Source organism: Phyllostomus hastatus, unplaced genomic scaffold, assembly GCF_019186645.2.
Source record: "Phyllostomus hastatus isolate PE091 unplaced genomic scaffold, TTU_PhHast_1.1 phas_contig_58, whole genome shotgun sequence".
NCBI lineage: Eukaryota > Metazoa > Chordata > Mammalia > Chiroptera > Phyllostomidae > Phyllostomus > Phyllostomus hastatus.
This window is the reverse complement of record NW_025333916.1, coordinates 54,702,511-54,717,304: the sequence shown is the minus strand read 5'-3', so window position 1 is coordinate 54,717,304 and position 14,794 is coordinate 54,702,511. Positions and strand designations below refer to the sequence as shown.

The following is a 14,794-nucleotide window of genomic DNA, read 5'->3' as shown; positions in this document are numbered from 1 at the left end:
GCAACCGCTGGATGTTACAGTAACGGCATCTGCGGGGATTTCATTAAATATTCATCTCCATGAAGACTTACGGAAGTCGGCACCCTAAGTGATCATTATGAGCTCCTTGGCAGGGTTGTCAAACCAGAGCGTGAGCTTCAAATTATAAAGAAGAATAAAACCAAGAACTTAAGAACTAAAAGCTCATCGAGTTACACGCAAGGAAATAGTGGTTGGAGTTTGGGACTGCAAGAAGAGCCGTCGTCTACCAATGAGGGGAATAGGGAGCACTGGGACAGGGGACAGCCTGTTTGTGAGGCCTCCAACAGCATGGGGAAAAGTTTTTTTTAGTTTTTTATATTTTTTAACTTAATCTTTATTTGTAATTTTTCCATTACCATTTAGTCCCCGTACGCCCCCCTCGCCCCAGCAATCACCCCACTGTTGTCCATGTCCATGAGTCCTTTTCCCTTTTTGCTCAGTCCCTCCACCCGCTACCCTCCCCTGAAACTGGCTGTCATCTGCTCTCCGTCTATGAGTCTGTCCCCACTTTCCTTGTTAGTTCAGCTTGTTCATTAGAGTCCACATACGAGTGAGATCATATGATATTTGTCTTCCTCCGACTGGCTTATTTCACTCAGCATAATGCTCTCCAAGTCCATCTATACTGTCACAAAGTGTAAAATTGTCTTCATGTTTACAGCGGAGTGTTTTAAAGGGCCCAAGTCCTTCAGAAAAGAGAAAGAGGAGCTAAAAAAAAGAGAAAAGAAAAAGACTGGATCCCAGGAAGACCCTCCAGAATCCCTACCAGTGTGATGGCTATAGAAGTAATCTTCTCCTGGGCTGGCATTTCAATAATGAAGCTTCTGGCCCTGGCTGGCGTAGCTCAGTGGACTGAGCGCGGGCTGCGAACCAAAGTGTCGCAGGTTTGATTTCCAGCCAGGGTACATGCCTGGGTTGCAGGCCACGGCCTCCAGCAATCACACATTGATGTTTCTCTCTCTCTCTCTCTATCTCCCTCCCTTCCCTCTCTTAAAAAAATAAATAAATAAAATCTTAAAAAAAAATCATGAAGCTTCTGAAGAAACCAGGTTCTGGGATAGGGTTTAAAGGCGAGAAAAGGAGGGATGGATGGATGGATGGATGGATGGACACAGAGAGGGAGAATTTGTTCTTTCACAGACAGGGTTATTTTAAACGTGGAAAGTGACACATGTCTAGTTTTCGGGTGTTGCCCCTTTTTTACCTGGAGGAGCTTCTTGATGTACTCATGGTGGCTGTTCTTGGCTGCGAGGTGCAAAGCACTGTGTCCTAAATAGATTTAAGAAAACAAAAGTGAAAAAAAAAAGCAAAAAATAAAAAAAGCAGCCACATTTTAAATCTCTTATCTCTGCAATGAAGACAACTATGAGGAAATAAACTGTTCTCCAACAAAGACGGCATTGTTATTCTCAGGAGTCAGGCCTGAATTCCTTATCTCTGAGTTCAGCTCAGCAGAACTGGGAGAACACGGGGGCCCCCCACCCACGGAACAATGTTCAGGGTCTGCTCCAGCTGCCGTCCTCTTGGGGTGCCGGTCAGCTCTGGGCGAGAGCTGGCTGGGGACTCACACCAGGCAGCGTAGAAGTGGCGCTTTCTGCTGTCGATATGCACGCCCAAGGTCCCGTGGCCACAGGCACAGGTGTGGGTCCCCCAGGCTTGGGGACCCAACGCAGGCCCCCTGCACACCCGCAGAGAACACATGCGACACCCACACTTTTTGACTTCCCACTTCCCTTTTCCACATGCCCTCCAGCCCCTGACGGAAACCACCTGGAGTTCTCAGAGTCCAAGTTCTTACGCAGAAGAAGGAAAAAAGTTCTAAAACAACTACACACCATTGAAGTAGCGTTTCTTCTTCACATTTCCTTCTAGAACACAAGCCCGATAGGAGGCTCTCTGATGTCTCCGTGGACGGATGACTTCAGGAAATGCTAACTCGACACCCAGCTGCCCCCACGGCCTAATGGGCCTACAGAAGAATGTCTACAGACGAGGGGCCTTGGCATCTACCCCCCCAGCAGGCTCCCGCCCCAGGGCATTTAGACATGGCTCCCTGCTTACCTGAATTCTCCCTCTCTAGGGTAACCACCCCACTTGCTAGCTCACCTTCCTCCCGATGCCAATGAACCTCCGTCTTCTGAGTGAGACTGTCCCGACCTCCCCCCTTAAAGTTCCAGATCCTCCCCAGCCCTTTGGATCCCGTCTCCTGGCTTCATGTCTGTTCTTGGGGGCACTGAACACTTTCCCAGATTCCTTCCCACTGCCCCCGTTCTCTCTACACAGACACGCACATTCACGTAGTGAGCTGTTCTCCTTCCCCCACTGGACTATTAACACAGCGCCTGCCGACAGGAGCTGTTGTGCTGTGTTCCCTGCTGTATCCCTAGCACCCATGACACTGCTGGCACATAGTAGGCCCTCAATACACCCTTGTTAATCCGAATTATTGGGTATGTTTATGTTCACCGCAGATGTCCGGGGAGGGGGTTTAGGGGGAGAGGACTAGAGTCACCACTGCCAGCCGACCCAACACACCTAGTAAACTCTTAAACCCTGCGTTTCCCAGGTGTTTGACCGAGACACCCCTGGCGCCACACCTCCGCCTCAGCATTCCCGCCTTTAAGCTGCAGGGGGTTGGCCTGTGCATGGTGGGATGCTAAGCAACACCTCTGCCCTCTACCCACCGGCTGTCCAGTTGGGACAATCAGAAATGTCCACAGGCGTCGCTAAGTCTCCCTATTTGTGGGGGTGGGAGTGCGGGTGGGGGTGGGGCAGAGCCACCCCAGGCTGAGAATCACTGGCTTAGAGGAACAATTTCCTGTATACGATGGTCCAGTCTCCACATACCATGTCTCCTTTCTAAGCGAAAATTCACTGATGATTAGAGAATCATACGTCTAGGAAACGCCATGTTTGAAAGTTAGAGGGTGTAGGACCACAGTGAGCCGCACAGAACGTGCAAGGCCAAAGATCAGATGCCTTTTCTCTGATCTGGGCTGGACTGGGAGACCTCAGGGTGCGCGGAGGGCGGTGGGACCCTGGCAGGCAGGCGCCCCTCCCCTCTCCCAAACATGGGCCGATGAGGAAGTCTAGGAATGAGGGAAACGGGGCCCCTGGAAGTAGGAAGACAAAGATCGCACCCCCCCACTCCTCTTTCTGCATGAGGCCCCCGCCCCCACCACCACCCCCAGGCTGTGAGTCCAGTCACATTAAACAGGTTTTGGTGGGCAGCCCTGCCCCAACCATCGTTTCTAAGGACAAACACATTCTGCGTTTGAAACACATGCCTTACAGACGAACTTTGGGAAGCCATCCTGATGGTAAGCTGATTTTATTTATTTATTTTCAGAGAGAGGGGAAGGGAGTGAGAAAGAAAGGGAGAGAAACATCCATGTGTGGCTGTCTCTCATGAGCCCCCAAATGGGGACCCGACCCGCAACCCAGGCATGTGCCCTGACTGGGAATTGAACCAGCAACCTTTGGTTCGCAGGCCAGCACTCAGTCCACTGAGTCGCCCCAGCCAGGGCTTGAAGACTGTTTTTATGTTGTGCATGTTATGTTAACTTTCGTCTATGCCGTGGACAAAGGCTGTTTGTGTCACATAAACTGCACCCACCGCAAAAAGGCACAACTCCCCAAAGACAGGATGGGAGGGAGACTCAAACAACTTGTCACAACATAAACTACAGGCTCCCACTGAACCCCAAGTGTTCTAGTCATTCCTGGAAATAAGTGCTGTGTTTCTCGAGAAACAAGATCTTTCGTTCTTTGGCCCTGTGATATGTTTTCCCAACCAGGCGCGCTCAAGCACTTTTCACTTAAAATGGTCTCAAAATTCAAGTGATGCCTCATTCCCCGGACAGTGTCTGAAGTGCGCTGCCTCTCACCGCGACGATAAAACAAAATTCCCTTTCCACATGCAAACTTCTCCAGAGAGAATATATTATCCTAGTGACAGACTCTCACTGGAACGAGACAGTGCAAACGTCTGGCCCCGCTCAGCCGCGGATCTGTCTGGAATATCAGGAAGCAATTTCCCCAAAGGCAAATACCAGGGCAATCCAAATTCAAGTGCATTAGAGCAGCACTTGGCCTGTAAGTGAAAAGAACGGCGTTACTTAGAAGGCAAGAGTTATGGGCCGTTCCGGGTGGTTTAAGAGTCCTGTGGTTGAAAGAGAGTCTAGGAAGAGTCGCCGAACCATTCTAGCCAGGGGAAGCCTCCTCTAGGCCACGTCGTGTGGTAACTGTTTATTCCGTTCCTCAAGGTCACTGGAGAAAACAGAGAACAACTAACTAACACAGCAGAGGAGATACGGATGGGACTGAGCACATCCTCTTCAAGTGCACATGAAAAAGTTTAAAACCAGTGAAATCACAGAGTAGAAAGATTTGCTCTAACACAGAGCAAAAAGCCCAAGTTTGAGGAATGACTTTCAGATCGTAAGACACAAAACATTTAGGAAAATCAAAAGAAATAATACCCCACTAGATAAGCTTTAATATATCTTCTTAAAAACTGGAGTTTTAGAATGCTGAATACAAACAATAAAACGATGAATTTATTTGGTTCTTACTTACAACTTAAATAACATTATTCTTAGAAATCCCCATCTTTACTGCAAATGTTTTACTGCAAATGTTTATTACTGAACCATAGGTTCCACTGCCTTGTTATGTTCTAAGGAGAGATAAGATCAGAGTATAAAAGACTTATTTATAATAACTATTCCTATTATTAGAGTCATGAAATTATCTTAGACTCCCTGGTGCAGACTTGCACCGTGTTTTATACAGAATCGAAAGATTTTTCTTTTGCACATGCACGTACTGTCTGAAACACTTTCACGGCCGGGCTACGCTGTCACTGTGGATGTCTGGCCCCTCCGACCTCACATGTGTGAGTTAACAGCAAGTCAAGTACCATAAAGCATACAACTGTTTTGGGGTTTCCTTTGAATTAAAATATGAAACACAGTTTTGGCTATAACTTCCAGTTACATCTTAAATGACTCATCCTCCAAAGGGCCCAAGTTTCAAGATAAACATTACCTTTCTTATCGTCACATGACATCACATGTGAATGGGAGTAGGGGTGTAACTGAACAAAAGACCACCCACAAACCAAAAAGCGAGACCAGCCCACGGAGACCCCAGGGAAGAGAAGGGTTCCCAAGTTCTCCCCTTTCTGAGGACCCTCTGCAGTACGCTCTGTCCGCACCTCCCCCTCACTCCCCTACGTCTCTCTTCTCCTGTGAGGGAAGACGTTTTATTATGGATGTCAAGTGTGTGAAGGAATCAGAGAAAATCTAAGATGTAGGATAATGACAGAAACTACGCGTCATCCTTCACTCTCTACTCCTAACTCCTTCTGTAGCGAAATACAACTGCTGCCCAGAACTTCCCAGCTTCCCATAAAGCCCCGTGTGGTCACAGTCACACCTCAACCCCGTGAGACCTGAGTGTGGTCCCTCGCTGTGTGACTCTCCCCTTACTGCTTGCTGCGGGCTTGCAGACCCACGGGGAGCCAGCCGAGGCCACCGGGACCACCGCGATGACACCCTGGATGGTGGAAGAACAGGAGTGTGGAATACAGCTGTCATTCCAATTTGGGACTTTCACACGAGAGGGAAAATGCTCTCTTGCCTAGGCCACCCTGTCACACTGCGTCAAAGGCATCCATTCTCGCCCATCCCGGAGTCTGAGCGTCAAGGCTGCAGAGACGCACTGGTAACAAACAGAAGGTGTTCGGGTCTTCTTTAACCTTCTGCTAATACCTCTGTTTAATCCCACCTCATAGTCCAGAGAGCTGCATGCAGTCTCTGCCCACCCTCCTGCCCCCCGAAAAGCCCACGATCCGTCTGGTGGAAGTGTTTTCTAACAAAGCAGACAGGAATGCCAATTCTCACACCCACGAAGACCAGGGGCAAATGAAGCCATGGAACACGCTGGACAAACAACGCAGGCCCAGCTCTGAGAGGGCGCGGCGAGCGAGCGTGGGGCTGGCCTTCCCTGCCGACCCGGTCTGCCTGGGATGCCCTCTGGGGGCCAGGTCACTAAGGAAGGGGGAGAAGAAAAAGCAAACCCAAAGCCAAACCTTAAGTCACGAGCTTCTGCAAGCCTTGGGGGTCTTCTTTTTCTGATTCGCACGAGAGCAGTTGGCTCGGTGATGATCAAAACGCTTTTTTCTCTTTTGGGAAGAGGTGCAACCTCCCCAACAGGCCACGTGCAGAGAGCATAAAGGCAACCCAGTGAAGCGGCAACGGTCGTGGGAACACAGGAGCCGAGGGCAGCAGTGAGCGCGGGGCTGGCCGTGGGGGGCCCGCGGGGACGCCCACATGTGCCACCTCTCCCCAGCCTCAAAGGCCGTCTAAAACGGTCCGACGGTGCATGGTGCACTGCGGCTCTACCCAAGGCCTTCTCTCCTGCCTGTGCTCTGCTCCTAAGATTGCTTGCAAAGCAGCCATAAAAATCCTCTCATCAGACTTCCAAGCATTCCATGGGGAAGGACAGGTGCTAAAAAGAATAGATGCTAAAAACCCTCTGCCTCTACAACGGAAGTCCACAGATTCAAAAGTAGCAAAGTGAACCCTTCTGACCAGCCTAGAGACTTTGTGAATAAAGAGAATAAAAAGGGTCAGCGTGATGCATCTTGAAAGCAGGCTTTTTCAGACACTCGCAGCGCACTGGGGCGCACGGTGACGGGTTTTCACGGCAGCGCCCGGTGGCCGTGGAGACCGGAGGGGACTGTATCTCAGGAACAGCACTGCGGTACTCAGGGCAGGTGTACGGAAAAGACAGCTCCTGGAAGAGCGGCCCATTGAATTCATACCTAAACCACCACACAGACATGCTCTGCATTCACGGTGAGCACGAAGGCCCAGTGACGGGTGTCCTTGTCCTTTCCTCGGACTCGGATCCGCTTTGCTGAGAGGGAGACGGGGGTGGTGGCACAGCCAACAGGAACGACCCGGGCCCGGGCGGTGAGAGCCAGCCCGCTCCTCTCCTCTCCTCTCCTCTGCTGCGGCGGACGACGTCTGAGCAGCGCCGGTCTAGGTGACGCAGCACACGCTGTTCGCACAGGCGTCTTCCTTCCGTCCTGCCTGCGTCCTCCTCGCGTGCTCTCCAGAAGCCACGTGCAGTCAGTGCCTCGTTCGGACCACAGTAAAACCATCAGCCAAGGACAACCGTGCTGGGTGACGGGGAAGGGGCGGAGACATGTGCTACTCATGAAACACCTGGACGATGCTCTGGGGCCACAAGGGCTGCGGCTCCACCACCTTCTATCCGAGTGGAAAACCACGGACTCTGGCAGTTCCCGGTGACCGGCCCAGAGAAGCACCCGCGATGGGGCAGCGGTGTGCCCCCCACCCACCCCCAGGGTTGCTTCTTGGAGGGCAGCGTCACCTCAGCGGGCAGGAGGTGTGCACCGCACTGGGGTGTGCGGGTCTCACTGCCTGGGGCTTCCCCAGGACCCGGAGACCTGCTCTAGGGCTCAGTGGTGGAGACAAAGTCTATTCACACGATGTGATGGAACCACCGAAAACAAAAACAAAAGCACTGTGCCTCTGAAGAGTTCTTAATGCAGGAAACAACACTGGGAAAGTATTTTTTAAAGGGATGGCAGGAAACTGTTTATTACATAATGTGATTTCAGCTATGTTCAAGTGTGCCAGGAAAAATCTGGAAGGAAACATAGCAAAACAGTAAAATTCGTTTCTTCTTGGTGGCAAGCACTGGTTATCTTCTTGACAGTTCTCGGCATTCCCCGAATTTTCTACAGGGAGCCCATTTCAGGGAAACATATTTCTCCTTACAATAAAAAAAAAACATGGGGACGAGGAGATGCTTGGTTATGACGGAAATAACCAGACTCCTGGCTAAAATCTACTTCTCAATGTCAAATGCAGTGAAACAAAACTGCATTACAGCTCCGACTTAGTCCCTTTAAGCCCATTCCTCTAGGTTATGGTTTTCTTCAAGGAAACCCGTTTACTTAAGTGCACACACATCCCATCAAGGGTCCTTTAGCCACTTACACGGCTCTGCACACAGGGTAACAATGAACTTTAAGAGCAAAATGACTGGTTTTGGGATTCGAGGTGACTTCACTACGACATAAATCAGGTCATCATTTAAGGACGCCATTCGTTCCTCCACTGGAACGGCCAATTCTCAAAATATCTTGGGGGCGTTTTGTGGCATTGCTCAGGGAAATCACTCCGTCACTTCAGTCGCTCCCTGTTTAAGGCCCGAAGTGGTTTTCCCGGGGCACCTCATTTACCTGCCTTGACTTTGGCCCTTGGCCTGTCCTAGGAAACCGGATTTGCTCACAAAGAATAAAGATCCCAACCACTGAGAATATTGACATATTGAACAAGGGCCACAGACTTTTTTGAAACAATTCTGAAATACAAGTTTCCCAACCATATTGTGAATAATATTTCTTATTATAACACCTGACTGACCCCCCACCCCCAGAAAACCATTCTGAGCAGGCCAGTGTTTCTGGGAGGAGGAAAAGGGATCCATTATGGATTAATGAAAAGACTATAGAGTTAGACGGGTTTTATATTCTAGTAAAAACTAACCAAAGCCTTATTGGAATGCAAAGATTTTCAAGCACAATGGAGAAACCGAAGCCAACAGGGGTCGCGTTGACCCTCTGCAGGGGCAGAATCCCAGGCTGGAGACCCCAGGGGCCCTTTCCGGGAGAACAATGTCCATATCGATAAGGCTCCGCCACCGTTTCTCCCCATCTGCTGTGCTCATCATTCGTCCACACCGGCTTCACGTTAGAGTCACCCAGGGAGCTTTAAAACTGAAGCCAGTTGGCTGGCAACCTCGGGACAGTGGAATCTGAGTCTCAGAGGGTAGAGCCTGGGTACGTGGGGTGTGTGGACTGCTTATTCCTTCTTCTCCCTCCTCCCCGCAGCTCTACCACCCCTCCAAGTCCCCGGCTGATTTGGATGCACTAAAACACAGTCAGGGTGAGACCCCAGGGCAGCTAGTCCAGATGAGGACCGTGGCTTTGGTCCACAGAGCCTACCTCCGCTGACAAAACAGGCTTCCAAACCCCTCATTCCATTTATCACCTCGCGTCATGATTCGTAAGAACAGCTTTCCCACCTGGGCCTGGCATAACGGCTCTAACAAAGAAAGGTGGCAAGAAGAAGAAGGGCCGTTCTGCCACCAGCGAGGTAGTGAGCGGCGAATACACCATCAGCACCCACCAGCACATCCACGGAGTGGGCTTCAAGAAGTGTGCCCCTCGGGCACGCAAGGAGACCCGGAAACTTGCCGTGAAGGAAGGAGATGGGGACTCTGGATGTGCGCACCAACACCAGGCTCAGCACGGCCGTCTGGGCCAGAGGAATTAGGAACGTCCCGCACCGTGACCGGGTGCGGTTGTCCAGAAAACACAGTGCGGATGGAGATTCACCAAACAGGCTCTACACGTGGGTCACCTGCGTACCTGTCACCACTTTCAAAAACCTACAGACAGTTAATGTGGATGAGAACTCACTGCTGATTGTTCAATAAAGTTATAAAACTGCAAAGCAAAAACAAAAATAAAACAAAACCCGTCCCCCCTCCCAAAAAAAACAAACAGTATGGGATACTGCTTGGTCCCCACATGCAATTTTAGAAAATAATGTTTTCTAAACGGGGGATGAGAAGCATGCAGCGTCGACCTAACTGACCACACAGATGACGCAAACACATTAAAGACACAAATGATGAAACCACGCCGGCGCCTGGTCGTCGGCGGTGAGCCATGGGCTTCCTTCCCACCGCGGACCGCCTTCGTGACACCTGCCCTCGTGCGGGCCTGTGGACGTGAGAGGGGAAGAGCACGTACCAGCAGTGTCCTGGGCTGTCACGTCCACGCCATGCGTAACCATGACCCTGAGGCATTCCACGTGTCCTTTTGTAGCAGCAAGATGAAAACTGGAAAAGAGGTGAATAACATCCGTGAGAGGTGCATTCATGAGACTGCATCTCCGATGACATTTTCTGCCCATTCATGTACAGTTTCACGTGAGCTCCAGAACCACCCAGCGAGGTATTATCATCAGCCTCATTTTAACGATGAGGGAACTGACGCTCCAAGTGGTCTGATAATTTGCTCACTGACACTCTTTACTAAGAAATGTAGCAGAAGCCAGATCTTAGGTCTTTCAGTCCAAAGACCAGGCTTGGGAAAAAGTAAGATTCAACTACGTATGTGTCTCTTCATAAAACAACACTCAAAGAGTCCCCACTAGATTCAATTCCTCAATAGTAAGTACTTTATCAAGTTGATTCTGTTGTCTAGTGCTTTCACTGAAGCCATTATTTTAAAGTAACATACTCTATTAAAAAAACTTGTCTGACCTAAACAATGGTCAAGGCCCCTGGACAGCATCAATGTCAAATCCATTGTTGTGTTGTAGCTGAGTAACAAGTGTCATACACAACTTCGGTAACCTGTGCCAAGCATCTCACTACCCACGTGCATATAATACATTCCCTCTTTTCATTCACATCACAGCCTTCTGAGGCGAGTCCTGTTACCATCTGCATAGGTGGCAGGCATAAATAGCATTAAATAAAGCCCACAACCAGGCTCTAGAACGCGATGGCATTTGGAAGTATGCACTATGTTCAGCCTGTTTAGACTAGCCATTGGAAGAAGAAATAACACCCAAATGCCTCGCCAACCATCCCTGCAGGTCCCCAGGGCGAAGGGCACTCCTGCAGGCAGAAGGCAGGCACCGTTCCCCTGAGCATTCCAGCCCAGAGGCCGAGAAGGCCAAAGCCCATGGGAAGGTCTCCACCCTGGAAAGGTCAGTGGATGCTCTAGTTACCCACCAGCCTCCGTTCTGTTGTAGGGAGGTGCCTCCTTGGGATAATTGCCGTCCAGCACCTGTCTGTACCTCTCTGACTTACGGCCCAGGCAGTATCTTTTCACAGGATACCATCACTGGGGCCCGCGGTCACGCCCAAATAGCAAATCGGAGGGGAAAACCAATTCAAACCCAAGTCAGCATGATCGCACACCTCTGTTCTGGAGATCAGGGCTGAGCGAACACGGACACGTCAGCCAACGGAGATACCATCCGTTAGCCACGTACCTTTGGAAGTCCGTTTAACCTCGCCGAGGCCAAATTGCCTGCGCTGTCAGGAGTGGGATGGAGTCAGAGGGCCCCTGAGGCTCCCTGCAGCTCTGACAGTCTCTCGTTTTAGCCTGCCCGGCTCTGGCCACTCCAGCTGTAAGGGCATTTGGGCAGCCAGTAATGATTCTCTGCAGTCACAATCTACTTTGCAGGCGATTCAACATTACAGTGAAACTGTGATCCCATGGAGAGACTCGGGAACGTGGTGACTTACTTAAACGGAGTCCTGATTAAATACAGCCTGACCCAAAGAACCTCCCTGAAGGACAGCACACTCTCACCTCCGTTTCTCGTCGTCGTTGGGGCAGCACAGTTGTACAGTCCGTTCACCTTTAAGCAGCAGATTGTTTAACTGATCTCGGTGAACGGTTTCTAAAGGTCCCCAGCCCCAGTAACAGTATACGTTACATAATTTAATTGCTCTCTGGGACATGAAGTCACCAGTAAGTGTCTCGATGACTCAACTCTGTTTTTGAGGCTATTCATCTAAATGCCCCAGGTTATTAAGCCCTAATATTCGTTAATATTTACCTCCTTCTCTTAATGTCTATGTGTTTGCTTCTAATCTGTCCACTCTGCTATCTCCTATCACCAGGGAAGAAACCAAAACTATGCGGACCAGAGGGCAGCGACATCTGCGTTATAAGCAAGAGTACGAGGATTAGCGATCAGCACGCGCACACGCACACACACACACATGCACGTGTGGACAGACACACAGGGCGTGGCGGCAGCAAGTTCACGGTTGTCAGGACCCGAAGACAGAGTTTCTACTCATTTTATTATTTCTCATACGAACAAAAATGGTAAGCCTACTCCCCCACCCCACTCTGTGTACCTTCAGATTGAAGCATACCACGTGCAAAGAAAACCGCCTATCGTGATGGTCTAGCTGCTAAATAAATTTTCACCAGTGGAGCACGCCCACTTTGCCTTCATGCCAATAAAGAAAAAGATGTGGCTGGAGACCGAAACGCCCTCCTCGTACCTGCTGCTAGCACCCAGACCCTCTCCACGTGCCCCTGCTGGTCGCCGACCCTCCCGGCAATATTTATATTTTCCCCATTCCGGGACCTCTCAGATGACCTCTGCACTGCAGGCGACAGAGGGGTTAACACTGCAGACACGCGTGGCAATGAAGCACTCCTGCAGGCCACTTGCATACACTTACAACTGCAGTCGGACGGGGTGTGCTGTGGGTGCCTGGGGAGCTGTGGGGTTTCAGGGTCGTTGTGTGGAGGGTCAGTGATGATTACAAGGCAAGAGAAGCAAAGTGTTAGGGAATTGGACTCCATACGTAACCCCACAAGAGAAGCTTTCTTAGACATTGCTTTTTAAAATCAAATCCTTGCTATCAACATAAACCGACCTGCCTTTGATGGCTGTAACACATTTTACTGAGGGACTCAGTTGCTTAAGGTTTCACCGTACACGCTTTAATAAATGATGTGTGTGTGTGCAGTGAGTGTGTGTGTGTGTGTGTGTGAGAGAGAGAGAGAGAGACTTTGCTTCATCCTGCCTCTCTCATCAGAACTCAGTTCAGGAAGTGACTTTTTCCTCTTTTCTGGGAACTCTCCAGCGATTCTCCTGGAGAATACTGTGTCATGCTGAGAACATAAAATAACGGCAGTCCTTTCCAAATTCATCATTTTCTCACATATTTTACCAGAAACTTCAGAAGTCCCGACTCTTACAGACAAAAAGAACAAAATACCAACAAATATAATGAGAAACAGCTGATTATTTAAGTACCATCGTGTTTATAATTTTACACTGTTTAATCTGATCGAATACATTTAGTTGATGGGATTCAGTTAAATGTATCACTATTTCGAGGTGTTTTTCAAATAAGACTCTAACTTCCAGGCGTTGGCTGTGCTCCTACGCCACATCAAACCTGCGGCTCTCCTCTCTAAAACGCATGAGCCGGAGGACCGGGCTAAAAAGCAGGAAAGGGAAGAGTGTGTCACTTTTGCCAGAAGTCTCTGATTCATTTTTCCAGACAGACAAGGAACTCACTACGGATCATCACTCCTTCCCCCCGAGTGTGAATTTCCAGGAAACGGGGGCGCAGCCAAGAAGCACGCAGTGCAGTGTGCCCCTGGGAATCTTCTCCAACGCGGTGCTTTCCATCGGCCCCTCCCAGCCCTGCCCACCCCCTTCATCCCCGGGGCCTGGGGCCCAGGAGGCAGACCTCTCTCTAATGCACTGCGCCCTTGTCCTTTGGCTTCTGGGTGGGTTCGGCCAATGAGAGACCCAAGAAACAGGAGGATGGGATAAGCGTTGTGGGCATGGTCCCCTCCACTCTCTCCCTGCCAGGCCTGCGCTGGCGGGGGCTGCGTCCTCTCTGAAGCCCAGGGTGCGAGCCCGCTCTCCCTCGGCCCGTGCAGACCTGCTATCTCCCCTGTACCTGCAGGTGGGAAGAGACGGCCACTGGGACCTGCCAGGGCTGCCCTGCCCACCTGGTTCAGGTGGGGCTGGTTCAACCCCACCATTATGTTCCCGTGGGTCTATCATTTGACTAAATATTTAGAAAGGCGGAATCAGGCTTTAAAAAAATGGGTCAACTCCACATAGAATAGAGCTGAGTATGCAAGATACTTGGGCACCATCTTGCTTTCAATGAATGGTGTAAAAATGCAGAGGGAATAAGGCACAGATGAGACCATACAATGTCTGTCTGCAGCCTCCTGCCGACCCATCTCCTTGTACTACAGGAGCACGCACACGCCGCATCCAGTTTCTTATACTTGAGGCAGCAACCTTCCGCCATCAGAAAGAGCTGTGTCACTTTGTGGCTCGTCCTCGGAGAGAAGGCTGCTGCAAGACAGAGCCCCGTCTTCCTCCTGCCCCACGGCCCCACCCCAGGGCTTGGCAGAAGCTCTTCGTAGGGAGTGTAGTACATGCCACCGTCCAGGAGCACAAGGCGGGATATAATTACATTGTGGGTTTTCTGTTCATAGTTAATGTGGATATCCACTCATTTTAACCTAAAGAGTTATACTAGACTTTAATATATTCAGGAATCTGGTCTGCATTCCTAATATCAAAGATTTTTTTTTAACAGAGAGAAAGATTCTTTTTTTAAGATTTTATTTATTTATGTTTAGAGAGGGAAGGGAGGGAGAAAGAAAGAGAGAGAAACATCAATGTGGGGTTGCTGGGGGCCGTGGCCTGCAAGCCAGGCATGTGCCCTGACTGGGAATCAAAACTGCAACACTTTGGTTCGCAGCCTGCGCTCAATCCACTGAGCTACGCCAGCCAGGAATATCAAAGGTTTTTAAAAATTGAACAAAACTGCCAACACGAGAGCTTTTGAAAACTTAGAGGAGGGACAAACATGTCGGATGAGGAAACATAACAAGAAGGGTGATGTCGGGGGGTAAGACACAGAACCGTTAAGGGGTCAGCCCGGCTGGGTTGGAATCCGCACTTGGCCACTTGTTAGCGTGTGATCTGGGGCGAAAGCTCTCTGTGCCTCGCCCTCCTCGTCCCTAAAATGGGCTGAGAGGAACGAATGAGATAGATATAAAAACTCTGAACAAAAGACATCAAGCATGTAGACACACTAAAAAAAAAAAACCCCTACCAAAACCCTGCCACCGGTTATTACAGCC

At 50.1% G+C, this 14,794-nt stretch overlaps 1 protein-coding gene and 1 pseudogene across 3 annotated transcripts in view; one reads left to right on the top strand and one right to left on the bottom strand.

The window, feature by feature from the left end:
* The window catches only part of RAI14 (retinoic acid induced 14), a 126,377-nt gene that overhangs the window by 22,542 nt on the left and 89,041 nt on the right, over positions 1–14,794 (bottom strand). For all 3 annotated transcript variants that reach the window (XM_045847852.1, XM_045847851.1, XM_045847853.1), the window contains 2 exons: positions 9,881–9,969; positions 1,226–1,290 (listed from right to left, as the gene is read on the bottom strand). In XM_045847852.1, the coding sequence (XP_045703808.1) occupies positions 1,226–1,290; positions 9,881–9,969 (154 nt within the window). The remainder of the gene's footprint in view (positions 1–1,225; positions 1,291–9,880; positions 9,970–14,794) is intronic.
* On the top strand, positions 7,366–9,561 carry LOC123824906 (annotated as a pseudogene).